General features: G+C 42.9%; 1 protein-coding gene across 4 annotated transcripts in view; it reads right to left on the bottom strand.

Annotated features, from left to right (window-relative positions):
• The window catches only part of DST (dystonin), a 527,522-nt gene that overhangs the window by 188,107 nt on the left and 325,261 nt on the right, over positions 1 to 14,154 (bottom strand). For all 4 annotated transcript variants that reach the window (XM_045294845.1, XM_045294847.1, XM_045294848.1 and 1 more), the window contains exon 10: positions 20 to 132. In XM_045294845.1, the coding sequence (XP_045150780.1) occupies positions 20 to 132 (113 nt within the window). The remainder of the gene's footprint in view (positions 1 to 19; positions 133 to 14,154) is intronic.

The following is a 14,154-nucleotide window of genomic DNA, read 5'->3' as shown; positions in this document are numbered from 1 at the left end:
ATAAAAGATAACAACTCACCCTCAGGATCCAGAAGTCTTATAACCCCAATTTTTTCCGCTACATAAAAAGCATGCTCTAAGTTTGCCAGGTTGCTCTGAACAGCGACCGTGCTCATGTCTATCAGGTCCGGCCTAGGGGAAAAGTCAGGGTGTTAATGAAAAGTTTCCAACATGCCAATGCAAAACCACGTTTACATGTGCACCACTCACACAGTACCTTCAACAGAGACGGATACAACGCTGGTGTGAAATACAGAGAGTAACAGTGCTTACTTCTCTCAGAAATGTGTGTGTCCCCAATAGAACCACAGAACACAGAAAATATAAAAAGTGCGATTTCTACACCTTGCAACCAAAATTACAAACTCTCCATAGCTTAAAATACACATCATATCTGTCCCATTCAACCTATGGAAGTTCCACTTCCACGATAGGCGCTCTCCATGCCCTGACCCATACACACAAAACACTCATGCCGAGCTCGTTGCCGCGGCCTGTCCCCCGTCATGGGGTCGAGGTGGGGGTGCTTTCTTCTTTTTTGCCGCTTCTAATTCTACTCATCCTTCAAGGCAGAGATCAAGTGTCACTTTCTTTGTGGACTCGAATCTCCCACCCCTCCTTTCTTTGTCTATTCTCCGACCTCCATCTGGTGGCCTATGCCACTCTATTTGGCACTTAGGATAATTAGCTATTTTTCTGCCATGTTTTCACAGTTTCATGTACATGCAAATCCGGTTTCATCTAACTAGCCACTTCTAATGCAACAGGAGCCATGTATTAATAAATTTTTAATTTTATTATTCTGCTGAGATGCAGTGAATGGTAGAAAATACACATTACTGATTAAGTTGGTAGACCCAGAAACCCACTGTCATTGAGTGGGACTGCCGACCAGTAGCAATCGATGTAAGCTTTCCAAGACTGGAAATCTTGATGGGAGCACACAGTCTCATCTTTCTCCTGAGGTGCAGTTGGTGGGTTTGAACCTCCAACCTTGCAGTTAATAGTCTACCACTTACTTGACAGCGCCCCTAGGGCTCCTCTAACAAGTTGGCAGGAGTGATCATTTAGTAATATGAATTATACATGATGACTGAAAGAACTTCTTGTTTTTATACCTACACACGGAGCATAACTTCAACTCTTTCTACTTGGTGAGCCTCACATGTCACGTTAAACCATGGATTATTTTGAAGCTGCAGGGATTGACTTTATGACAATGAGTTTGTGTGAGTTTCTAGCTGTATGAGACAAAATAAAACTTTTCATATATTCCTTGGCTAGTAAGGGGTAAAATGCGGTACCTGGAAGCTTAATGCAAGACCAGAAATCTCAAAATGAAAGCACTGAAAGAATATAGAAACAAATATGGAAACAGTAAAAGCTTCAAAATCACTGAGTCAGAACTTATCAACGAAGACCATCTATAACCTCCACAGGCACCGTGGTCTGCTCAAATTAATCATTTGGGGAGCCACACAGAGAGAGAAGGAGGGCTCAGAGGTAGTAAAGGAAGAATGAACTGCCAATTATTTTAATACTATTTGGCAGGTTGTTTACATGAGAAAGTGAAAATATGAGGATGTCATTAATCTTAGAAGATTATTTTTACCTGATGAGAAAGTAGGCTTCCACTACTATTTAACAGTTTTCTGGCACTTGCAGCAGCCATAACCTTTGAATGCAGCCACCACCCACCTAAATCTCTAGACATGAGTAGGATATTCTTTAATGTTACCATACGCCATCGACCCTACATAATATTACTGGAACAGCTGATGTACAAAAACAATGACGGTAAGCAATACACCTCTGGAAATAACACCATTTAATTCACACAGAAGTATGTTACAGGATATGCCAACTGTAAGAGTACCAAACAGGGGTCTATAACAGTCTAGTCAAAAAACAAATATCTACAATTCTTTCAGTAAAGTTTTTTGTCTCCACAAAGCTCACACATTTTGAAGAAATAAAAGCTGGTCTTTCTGAGTATGCCGAAGCTCGCAACAAGAGAGAGCAGGTTGTTATATGAGCCCTGCCATTAGCAGAAAGAGCAAACACTGAGTCATCCCAGACAGAATGAATACAGTCATTGAAGAATCAGGTTTTTGAGCTGCGAGAATAAAACATAAAACGTTCTTCAGAATGACGTCGTCGTTTCAGCAGAAAAGCAGCTGTACAGCGCAGTGAGTTTGGACAAACCCCTCTTTTATCACGGTCGTTAGCGTCTTACTGGAACAAAAGCTGAAATGCTTTTCCTCCATAAAAGACTGCCGCCAACAAAGAAAACTTTCAAAGAAAGAGAGAAAGAAGGGAAACTTAGAAAATCACCAGAAGGGGGGAAGAGACTAAAATCTCCAGGACTCTGTCCCTCCACTAGCTCATCGAACAGGCTGATTTTCACAGATCATTTCCACAATCTTTGATCTGCTCTTCCTCTCCTGGAAGTGGGAGCTGATGCTGTAGAGGTACGTGCTGCATCCTGTCTACTTTCCTGCTGTTTCCCTTTGCTCCCTGGGACGGTAGAACGTTGAATAAGCACAGCTACCTTCAGCACACGGGAGATTGTCCTCTCCTTCTAAAGGCTTCACTTCACTGAAGCATCTCCATTTGGCAGAACACTCACAGGAAGTTTCATTTCGCATCAGACTCCCCGAAGGTCACAGCCCTGTTCCTGGATTGTATTTAGACACTGGACATCACTGCTTCATCACTCTTATGGAAACCTTCCACAATCTGAATGCTATCTCTGTCCCTAAAATACTGTGTACTGGCTCTTTTAATAGGTAAGGGACAATCTAACACTCGTTTTATTGTTCTATGAAAAGGTAACTTTTTCTAAATGACCCATCACCATGGATAATAAGTTTTTAAAAACATGTATTTTGATTCCATGTGTTCCAGAAATGTTTACAAACAGCATACAAAGAAACAAAAAAATGCAAGAAAATAACAGTATTTTTAAAAGAAAAAAATGTAAAACAAAGAGGAGGGAATACACTACTGTTGAAAACAAGGCACCAAAAGTATAAGCCATTTACATGCTTGGTGGCTTTAATCTGTTTTAAAAATAATATGGCAAAGGGTATCGAAAAAAATCACTATTGTCACATGCAAGATAACCACCTAACCGCGATGTTGACTCCTTGGGTAACATCCATCTGAAAAGTGCATTCCACCCAGACAATAGTTAAACAAGGACATGTAAGTGGGTATACGTAAGGGAGTATGGAATCCCTGGAGTGGCTGAATGACTCCGTGCCTGCTACTAACTGATATGTGGGCAGTTTGAACCAGCCCAAAGGGGCCTCGGAAGAAAGGCCTGGCAATCTGCGTCCCAAAAGCCACAGCCACTAAAAACACAACCCTCCAGAGCTCCATTCTCTTCTAAAGTCCTGGGCTGGCCAAAAGTCACAATCAAGTCCACTGCAACTTGTTTTGTGTTTGCTGCTTAATAGGGTATATTTATATGTAGTATAAAAATATCGCCACACAAACTAACAGAGAGTTAAATAAAGTTGACCTTTCAAATCGTATGAGATATTTTTGTGAATCAGAAAAACTCAAAGTAAATTTCTGGTCCTCAAACAATTTAGTAACAAATTAGTACATTCAAAAAATAGATCAGATTCTACAGAAAGGCATGACTTATTTAGAATGTCTGAAGATTAGCACAAGAGACTAATACTGTGTCATGACAAACCTGATTATACTCAATGACAGAAAGATGAAACAAAGTCAAAACAGCTGAAGGGTAAGATGTGATCGTTTGCACCTGAGCACATGAGGGAGCACATTGAAAACTGTTAGCTAAGAGACAGTACATTCGTGCAGACACATGATATCAAATCCTGAACCAAAAACTTCACAGTAGCTGAAGAGGTAAATTTAAGAAATAGCCATAAAAGCCAAATTAATTTTTTTTGTGTTTTGTTTTACTTTAGAAACTAAAAATTTTAAGTGATTCAAACTCATGAACTTTGTTGAGATTTTATTGGCACTCCATAACAATTTATTGAAATAGAGGTGGACAGCTAGGTTTTAGATGCCCAGTAGGTTTTAGATGACCAGCTAGGTTTTAGATGCCCTTTCCCATGTGCAAGAAAGTTCCCTTTTAATAAATCTTGCTGCTAGAGAAGGACAGAGCCAATTTCCTGTTACAGAAACAAAAACACATGCAATTTTTCTGTCTTTCCTTTGCTCAAGCAATCTCCATAGCCCGCCCACCCACTTGTACAGCCACCTCATGCCCTTCCCATCATTCTGGTTCTACCATCATCCTCCCCTACTGCCCACCCCAACCCCACCGAGAAACTCTCTTCTCTGCTCTCAAAGGTCCTGTGTTATCACTGCTTCTGTGTTTACCACGTTTTTAAATAACTACATGCCTGTCTCACTTCACACTGTGGGCTTCCTGAAGCAGGGGCTGCCTTTTAACCATGTTCTTATCCCTAACTGTTTGCATAATGCCTATTAACATTTGAATAAAACAGTGGCTGTAGGGGGCTGGAAATTCAAAAGCCTGGAGACATATCCCATCCTAAGTTTGTTCTCGCTCTCTCTCCTTTCACTGACTTCCACAGTCATAGGTTGGGATATGGGAGAAAGAGGTGGCTATCTGCTCCCAGAGATGGACAGACTCACAACCCCCAGAAAGGGTCACGAAGAGTGGAAATAAAGTCAACGGCAGTGGGCAGATTAGAATATAATCAGAGAACGTAAACAGAGAAGACATAACTTAGAGCTGTGGTGGAATAATTACAAAATAATTTTAGCACTCATAGATTATCGCATTTGTTCCTTTATTTAATATTTAAAGCATCTACCATGTACCAGACAGTGTGTTAAATATGCATTGAGAATAAAATAAATCTCAACCTAAAAATCCTTGCAAATGAATACGGAATACATCTAAACAATCACAGACATAACCACAACCACAACTGTATTAAAGGCTAAAGAGGCCAAAGACACGAGCCATGTGCTGGAACTTAACCAGAAAAGGTTTTCCCAGTGAAGTGCCATGGCCATCGCCTACCTGACCCCCGTACAACTGCAACTGTGTTCAATGCTACAAAGGTAAAGGACGTGGGCCAGAACCCAGTGCTTCAGAGGAAACTTGGGAGTAAACCAAGAGAAAAAGTGGTATCGAAAAATTTGGGTAGAGGGGAGAGCATGCATGTGTTCCGTGGGTTATTTTTTTCACTGTGATTTATGAGTTTAAATCACATGACCAATGTGTTGGGAAGGACCCGGTAGCAAACAGGAACATGGTGAGAGACGAGGCTACACTGGATGGTAGTGGCCAAGATGATGAAGATTTTGAAGGGCCTCTTAAGGAGTTTTGCACTTTTTCTAAGAACTATGGAACATCATTCAAATACATTAAAGAGGGCGGGAAGAAAGTCAATAATGTGATCCAGGATCGTATAGAGGAGAAATTTAAAGGGCGAAAGTACTCCAAAAGAATGTGGCCGTGGTAAGGAAAATGGACAAGTTCAGGATCTATTTAGATTCTAAATTTTTGAAGGTCAGATCCACAGAACTTAATTTATAACAATGGCAACAGTCATTAGGGGAATAGGCATGGGTGAGGAAAAAATCAGGGTCGGAACAAACAATATTAAGCATGTGTGATAGTTACATAATCTGGTGTCAATTTGAGGATTAAGAGTGTAGGGGTGGAGTCTAGCCTGTCAATCAGGATACAGCCAATTAGGCCTCTGTGTGAACATGGCCTTCTCCTGAGGACTCTGGGAACTCCTGTATTCCTCCTTGGAGGCAGGAGACACTCGCTCCCTGAGAGATGCTCTACTGACAAGACACATGGAACTACCCTAGATCCTCACAGCCTTAGAAGCCACGTGGAGTGCCCTGCCAGCGCCGAGATGCTTACGACGCCACTGTATCCACAAGACTTCCCATGCACTGACCTATGATCTTCCTGCATTTGGCATCATTGCATGTGTTTCATGAGTCTGAAGAGGGCTTTACAGATAGGTATCAGACATATGGGCTAATATCGGACATATGAATGGATCTGGAATGGGCTGGGATGTTTTCTCAATACTCAACTGCTCTTGTATATAAAGCTCTTTCTTATACACATGAGTCTCCGTGGATTTGTTTCTCGTCTACCCAGACTAACACAGCATGTAACTCTGAAAACCCCCGAAATGCACGTGCACGGTGAGGAGGTTACCTCTGCAAAGGTAATGGAGCAGGAATAGTCCCTGAAATTGAAGAAACACCAGGAGAGTACAAATGTCAACACCACAGAGGCTAAGAGACAGGGGTGTTTCTAGAATTAAAGGTACATAGGGTCAAATCTTGAGACTCAAATAAGAGGAGGCCTGACAAACACCCCCTGGAGTTAGCCACGTGAAAGTCCTCATAACTCCAGAAGTGTCTGGCTCTTTTTGAATAGTCTGGAACCCACAACCACATTAGATCAGGTTGGGAAGTAAAGGGGAAGTAAAGAAATGAAGTGTAACCTTGAAGGAGAGAAAGTCAATAAGGCAGCAACTGGGGAAAACACAGGAAGTTAAAGAGGTGGCAGGGTTACAGTTTGTTGTTTAATTAATAAAAAACCAGTGTACATAAAATCCAAAGAGAAGGAAATCCAGTTGAGGCAGAAACATTGCATACATACAAGAAAGGAGGCTCTGAGGCAATGGCTGAGAACAGGAAGGCGGGGACAGGCCTTAGACTATTGGAGGGAGGGAGGGCAAAGACACCTAGGATGGATAGAGAGGATGGAAAGTGTCTATCTTCGGCAGTAAAAAGAAAGATCTCGCCTGTCTGGCTACAGAGGCGGTGAGAAGGAGGCTCAAGGGCATTACTCACAGTGAGGAAAAGGTAGTAGAACAACTGGGTCTGCGGAGCAGGAGGAGTAACATAGAATAGGACTGCGGCCCACTTGAGGCTGGCAATGGTGAGGTTCGAGTGGAACCAAGGCACTGCGGAGTGTGAGGTGCTCTGGTGTGCATGCACACACAGACAAGGCGGAGTTGAGACAGATTCTGACACAGCTGTAAAATAGTATATGCTCAGGAGCTCGGAAAGAAGAGGCCAGGGAAGTGGAAAACAAAGCCAAACACTTGGCTCAGAGATCTTAGAACCACCTTGACACCCCAGCACATAATCCATGCACAGAGGCATGAAGCCACTTGTGTCACTTAACATGTGCTCTCCAGCAGATCACGCGACAAGAGTCCGCATTTAGTATGCCTCACTTATGCTGTGACTCGTAACCATAACAGAAACAAATTGCTCAAGATGATTGTTCGAACGGTGTATGGATTAATTCATGTTCAGACTTAGTATTTTCTTAATGCTCTTATTGGTGCACAGAGCGTCTCAAATGTGCGCGCGCGCACACACACACACACACACACACACACACACACTCCTCTAATATATGCTTTTCTTCCCCATCCCCACCCCAAGCAATAATTATGAAGCTGTAGAAGATCCACCCACAGTTACGTAACTGGGCGTAGACATTCCTTTCTGCTCATATTTGGGCACATATTGTTGAATGTAACAAAGCCAAAAACTCCCAGGTGGCAAAAAGCAATGAAGAGGATTTTCCCTTGTTCTCAAAACTAGATACCTTAGTTTATTTCAAATATTTCCCTTTCAAGAAGGTTTCTCTCTATGAACAAGGCTACGAGCAAAGAAGAAGAAATTCTAGTTTATACCATTTATTTCAGTATTTCAAGATTGCAATCTAACAACTTCATAATTAAAAAACAAATACCCAATGAATTACAACTCCCATTTCACACAGGAGATCATCAAATTCCTAACAGTCTCACAGACTCTGATAAACACAGAAAATAGTATTGATTTTTGATTAGGAAGCTAAGTTCTAAGTTGTTTTTCAATGAACTGATAGAGGAAATTTTAAGCAAATCTAAATGATGAATGGATCCGTAATCAGTTAACCAGTGGTCATTCATGGCAACCTCAAGTATGTGAAAAGTCACAGCATGCTCCCGCTGTCTGATTTATTTTAGCAGTAGAGCATGAGGCCTTTCTTCCAAGGTGGCTTTGGTGGACCATACTGTCCATCTCTTAGCAGCCTCGGACTTTTAACCTCTGCCCCCAGTAGAGATTCCATGAGATTAACACCCATTCCAACGTGTGGTGCTGGTGGAGGTGGGACACCTCTTATTTTATAAGAATATATGAATAGTTTAATATTTTTCTATTTTTTAATTAAATACTGTTATTGGAGGCTCTTACATTTCTTATCACAATCCATATATTCATCCAGTATGTCAAGCACATTTGCACATATGCCACCATCATCATTTTCAAAGCATTCTCTTCCCACTTGAGCCCCTGATATCAGCTCCCCATTTCTTCCCTCTCCCTCTCCCACCCGCCTTCCCTCACAAAACCTGAATAAGTTATAGATTATTATTTTATCTTACATCGCCTTCCATCACCCCTCACCCACTTTTCCATTGTTTGTCCCCCTGAGAGGGGGTTATAGGGTGATCCTTGTGATTGATTCCCACTTTCTTCCCCCACCCTCCCCTAATCCTCCTGGTATCTCTACTCTCATTGTTGGCCAATGTTTTCTATTTTTAACCACAGTAACAAAGGAGTCCTGGTAGCTTAGTGGTTAAAGTGTTCAGTTACTAACCAAAAGGTCAGCAGTTCAAACCCAACAGAGCTATGACCGTCTGCATCCATAAAGAAGACAGCTTCAGATCCCCATGGCGCAGTTCTACTCTGGCCTATAGGGTCTTGCTCAACAAGTCAAACTAAACAGTAGAAGCAAAAGAGATGGGCATATCAAAGAATAATAAATAGAAAGAACCAGTGATGGATGCTCTTAGGAAAGATAGCTTAATGTACAGTAAAGGATAAGGAATGCTGAAGGGAAACATGATGTTAGTTTTTAAAGAGAGGAGTCTCTTACTTCATCAAAGCACTGTCACTCTCTTCAGATTTAGCCACATGATATATTGTTAGGAAAGGTCCTGAATGGTGTGGGAGGGAAAGTAGACTGCATTCTTACGAAGTATGTATAGGTCTGCAGATGATATGTGAACCTTTGCTGCACATAGAGCCACGCGTGTGGGAAAGCATTCGAAGGGTGAAGTTATAAAAAACTTCTTGGATACAGCCAAACGCCTGCAGTCACTGGGCCTGAGAGCTCAGGTCTATCGTCTCAGGGGACCCCAAAGTCAAACGGCCCGCACAGTCCAGAAAGGCAATGCTCCACATGGCCGGGACTGGGGCCGTAAAAGCTCATAAGCAGCCAACTAGGATGAAACTATCAATCGCTTCCTATCTGAGAAGAACGAGAAGGATGAACACCAAAGATGCATGGAAACAATTAATTCAAAGGACTAATGGATCATACAAACATCAGTCTGTAACCCTGAGACGAGATGAACTAGATGGTGCCCAGCTACCACTACCAACTTCTCAGAAAGAGGTCACATTTGAAAGTCCTGGGTATCGTAGGAGAAAGTTGTGGAACAAAACTCAAAACCATAAAAATATATATATATCTCAAGCCTACTGGTTGGATGGAGAATGACAGAATCTCCTGCATCTAAGCACTTTTTCAGGAAACTGATGAGAGTAAATTTTAACTAAGCCTTGATAACTAAATGGTAACTAACTCGTTAACCAGTTGTCATCAAGTTGACTGCCTCCACTGGAGATCCCCTTGCAGAGGGGTCTCGGGGAGCAGATGAGCCAGTCAGGGTGCAATGTAGCAACGATGAAAAATACAACTTTCCTCTAGTTCCTAAATGTTTCCTCCGCCCCCCACTATCATGATCCCAATTCTACCTTGCAAGTCTGGCTAGACCAGAGGATGTACACTGGTACAGATAGGAACAGATAGGAACTGGAAACATAGGGAATCCAGGGTGGATGATCCCTTCAGGACCAGTGGTGTGAGTGGCGATACTGGGAGGGTAGAGGGAGAGTGGGTTGGAAAGAGGGAATCGATTACAAGGATCTACATGTGACCTCCTACCTGGGGGACAGATAACAGAAAGTGGGTGAAGGGAGACGTCAGACAGGGCAAGATATGACAAAATAATAATTTATAAATTATCAAGGGCTCATGAGGAAGGGGGAAGCGGGGAGGGAGGGGAAAAATGAGGACCTGATGCCAGGGGCTTAAGTGGAGAGGAAATGTTTTGAGAATGATGAGGGCAATGAATGTACAAATGTGCTTTACACAATTGATGTGTGTATGGATTGTGATAAGAGTTGTATGAGCCCCTAATAAAACGATTAAAACAAAAAGTTGACTGCCTCACAGCATCCCAATGCATGTTCAGAGTAAAACTGCTCCAGAGGTTTTCTAAGATCCCAAAGGTGACTACGATTACAGCCCTTCAGATTTACTTCTGTGGCTCAATTTTCAGTCAAATAATCAATAGGGCTAGAAGGGGAGCAATAACCCAGGGAGGTGCACTCACCTTAGAATCAATCATCAACCATTTGAGATCAATGGGGTAGCATTTACCCCAGGACAAAGTTCAGAAGGGGGGGGAAAGGAGGAAGAACGGAAACAGGGAGGACGTGAGATGAGTGGCATTATGCGTCAGGGACTGCAATCAGTGAGATGAAGCAACATGTCCATGAATCACTGAATGGATTGATCATCAAGGTAAACCTTCACCCTGTTCACAATAAGAAAGTTTTAAAAAGTAAACAAAGAAATGAGCTATAGCTATCTGTGCCGATATGGAAGGACTTTCAGAATGAAGTAAGGGGGGGGGGGGGGGGGGGGAGATGAAGACTAGCACACACTAAGTAAGTAATTTAATGTGTTCTTCCAGACAAAGTCTCTAACTCCCACAAAACGGCCTTTCCCTGCCTGGTCTGATAAGAAGGTAGGGTAAGATACTGGTGGGATTCACCTGTGACCCAAGCCAGGACATTTTCAATTGCCTCGTATGCACTGGACAATGCACTGGACAATGAATAAAGAAGACCACGGGAAAACCTATGCATTTGAACTGTGGTGCTGGTGAAGAATACTGGAACACGATGGACTGCCAAAAGGACAAACGCATTTGTCTTGGGAAAGCATGGCCACAGTAGTGCTCCCTAGAGGCAAGGAGGGTGAGATTTTGTCTTACATACGTGAGACATGTTTCAAGAGAGACCAGTCCCTGGAGAAGGACTTCATGCTTGGTAAAGGAGAGAGGCCATGAAAAAGAGGAAGACCCTCAAGGACAGAGCGGTTGCAACAATGGGCTCAAGGACATGAGTAATTATGAGAATGGTGCAGGATGGGAATTTAATTCATTCCGTGGTGCATATGGTCAGGGTCGCGATGGATTGGAATGCACTTGATGGAATCTAGCAACAACATCAACTGTGAACAATGATTCCCTGAGATGCCATTCTGCTGTGTATAAAATGAGCCCTTTGGGAAGCAGGAGAAGGGATCTCATTTCCATCAAGAGCTGGCAGTCGTGTGCATCCTCTGGACCCCAGATCCCTGCACAGTGAACTTCCTGGATCCAGAAGAGGGCTGTACCATCAAAGGAGCAGCAGCAGAACCAGGAGGCAGAGTGTGGAACAGTGTGATGGACCTCCCAACTTAAGGAGCAAGTAAAGATGAGTGCTTTGTGCAGGAGGCTGGCTTGAGGAGAGAGATGCCTGTAGGCACTTAATTGGGAAAGTTGGGCTCAGGGACCCACAGAAGTGGAGCTGAGTGCTTACTGGACTGGGGTGCCCTTGGGCCCTTCATTCAGGAAGCTGAGTTAGCTGATCCACGGAGGCTGAGGTGTATAACAGAATGGTATGCTGACTTGACAGACTTTGTCATTTGTCCTGATGAACCACTTAGCCCTGAGAGTTTCTCACGGGCATTACAACTTGGTACCTCCTTTAACAAACCCTTTAATTGTGAATTTTGTCTGTGAGTCCTGTGTTGCCATTGCAAGGGATACTAGAACCCAGAGAGGCAAAACAGCGTTAAGGCATTACACACTTCTCTCCCATTGTGTTTTAAGAAAAGATCGGATCCTTGTTCAACATTAGGTGTTTATGTCAATCACGTTGCAATCAAGCTGCCCCTTCCAAAAGAACATGCTTGTGGACACACATAGAACATTTCTGTAGCACATGAAGGACATTTTAACAGTGACCGCCTCTGTGGAAGGCACTAGGAATCGTGGGAAGAATACCATATAAAGCCTTTTGTTTTATGTGAATGCCCCATTGTATTAATGTATCACTTTTGGTGTCTGTTTGTTATTAAACACAGAAAAAAAGAAAACACAGAACTGCAGCACGGAGGGCCTGCTTTAGATCTGCTCCTGGGCTCACAATGAGGGCAGTGCGGCAAGTCATCCTGCTAGGTGTGTGTCACTTTTGCAGTCCCACAAAATAGCACTAGGAAAAATTGGTTAATTCCTTGTAAGGATCTATTTTATAATATAACGGAGGCTTACCATTTCAGGGAAATTCTTCAAATGAATCGGGGCAAGATACATTAGAAAGAAGATAATATAGGCATTTCCTCTAAATATTTCCCTGATACTTTAGACTCACTAAATCCAGCCACAGGGCTGGACCCTTGCTCCCAGGTTTCGCTTGGGCGCAGAAGCAAGCGCATGTAGTGAGCAGAGGCTCTGCGAGGATTCAAAACTGTGTTCCTAGTTCGGCGTCACCCACCTCTGCTCAAGGGCCTTCCCAATTGAAGTGCATTTGACAAAACAAATAAGCATGATGACGTCGCCTCATGACCTGAAGTACTTGTGATATTACTTCCTTAAGTTAACCGCCTGTGTCTGACTAGTGGCCACACAGAGTCCATCTGTATGTGCCCACAGACACACACCCCCCTCAGACCTCTGGGTTCTACAGCTTGAAGGCAGACCAAAGAATAAGAACAAGAACCCCGACAATACTAATCCAGCTCCCTGTGGGATCCTTTCCAGCGGAGGGCTTGCCTGCTCAGAATGAAGCCAGTCCAATCCAGTTTGGTTTACAAGGTGTGTGACTGAATCACAGGGCTCCGGGTTATCCTAGGAAACAAGCTGACTCTGGCGAAGCCTTACCGCTCACCGTCCCTCTTACAGTGCCCTTAAACATCTCATACAGTGAAGGGTCTGGCCTCATGAAATTCTCATTCAAAATGCAAACAAGGAACAAGATAGTTGCTACTCAACTACATCTCTAGACAAGTGAGAGATTTCTGCTGGCTTAAGTACAGAATGTTTACATGATCATACCCCTGAATACAACCTATGCTCAAAGTTCTGGGTCTTTGGTGGCATCTTTAACCATGCTTCTAAAAAAAATACCTGGGGCCTTCACGGAGCGTCAAAATAATGAATGAGCTAGATTAAGAACAAGAATAGAACAAGAAGGAACTAGTAAGCAGAAATAAACCCTCTTCAACCCCCACCCCTGGGAGCATGTTAGTCTTGACATACTTAGTATCTTTCCATAGCACCACCTTAGGTTCGCATGGTCCTACTGCACACTGTGCACCATTCCTTCTAGCTTGCGGGCACACATTCATGCCCTTGCCTGCTCAGGCAGGCATGTTTTCATGTTCAGCGATGTGGGAACTGCTGTTTTAGAATTTGGCTTTCATAGTATGTACTAGGGCAAATACTCACTCGGAAAGATTGATAAAGCCAAACAAGTCAGCGACTGAACTTTAAGCTAGAAGTCAAAGCTTTGTCTTTCAGAAAGAAAGAAACCAAGTTTATGGTGAGACCTGAACACACCCTTAAGTGAGAGCAAAGAACTAAAAGTTGAACCCTCTGCTTGTAACACCTATCTCTTTTGCCAAAGAATGGGTTCTAGTGTCAGGGCTTTTTCTCCTCCGTGACCCACTGCTGTTTGGCTTCGACTTGTAAGGACTCGATAGGACAAAAAAGAATTGCCCCTTTGGGTTTCTCAGGAGAGCACTCAGCCTCATCTTCTACCTCAGTGACTGATGGGCTGGAACTGCTGTCCTTGAGGTTAGCAGCCCAAGAAAACCCTTTATTAAAAACAAAAACAACTTCTCTTGCTTTAACTTGTCAAATGCTTTTGTGACATAGGTAAATCCATCAAAACTTGTTAGTCTCTTGAATGAAAATTAAGGTTAAGGGCAATAGTGAAGTTCATTTTGCTAAGAGTTCTTTTTTTTTTTTTTTT

Source organism: Echinops telfairi, unplaced genomic scaffold (genome assembly GCF_000313985.2).
Source record: "Echinops telfairi isolate 266 unplaced genomic scaffold, ASM31398v2 ScPeMD7_3533;HRSCAF=4204_1, whole genome shotgun sequence".
Taxonomy (NCBI): domain Eukaryota; kingdom Metazoa; phylum Chordata; class Mammalia; order Afrosoricida; family Tenrecidae; genus Echinops; species Echinops telfairi.
This window is presented reverse-complemented; position numbering and strand designations above follow the sequence as displayed.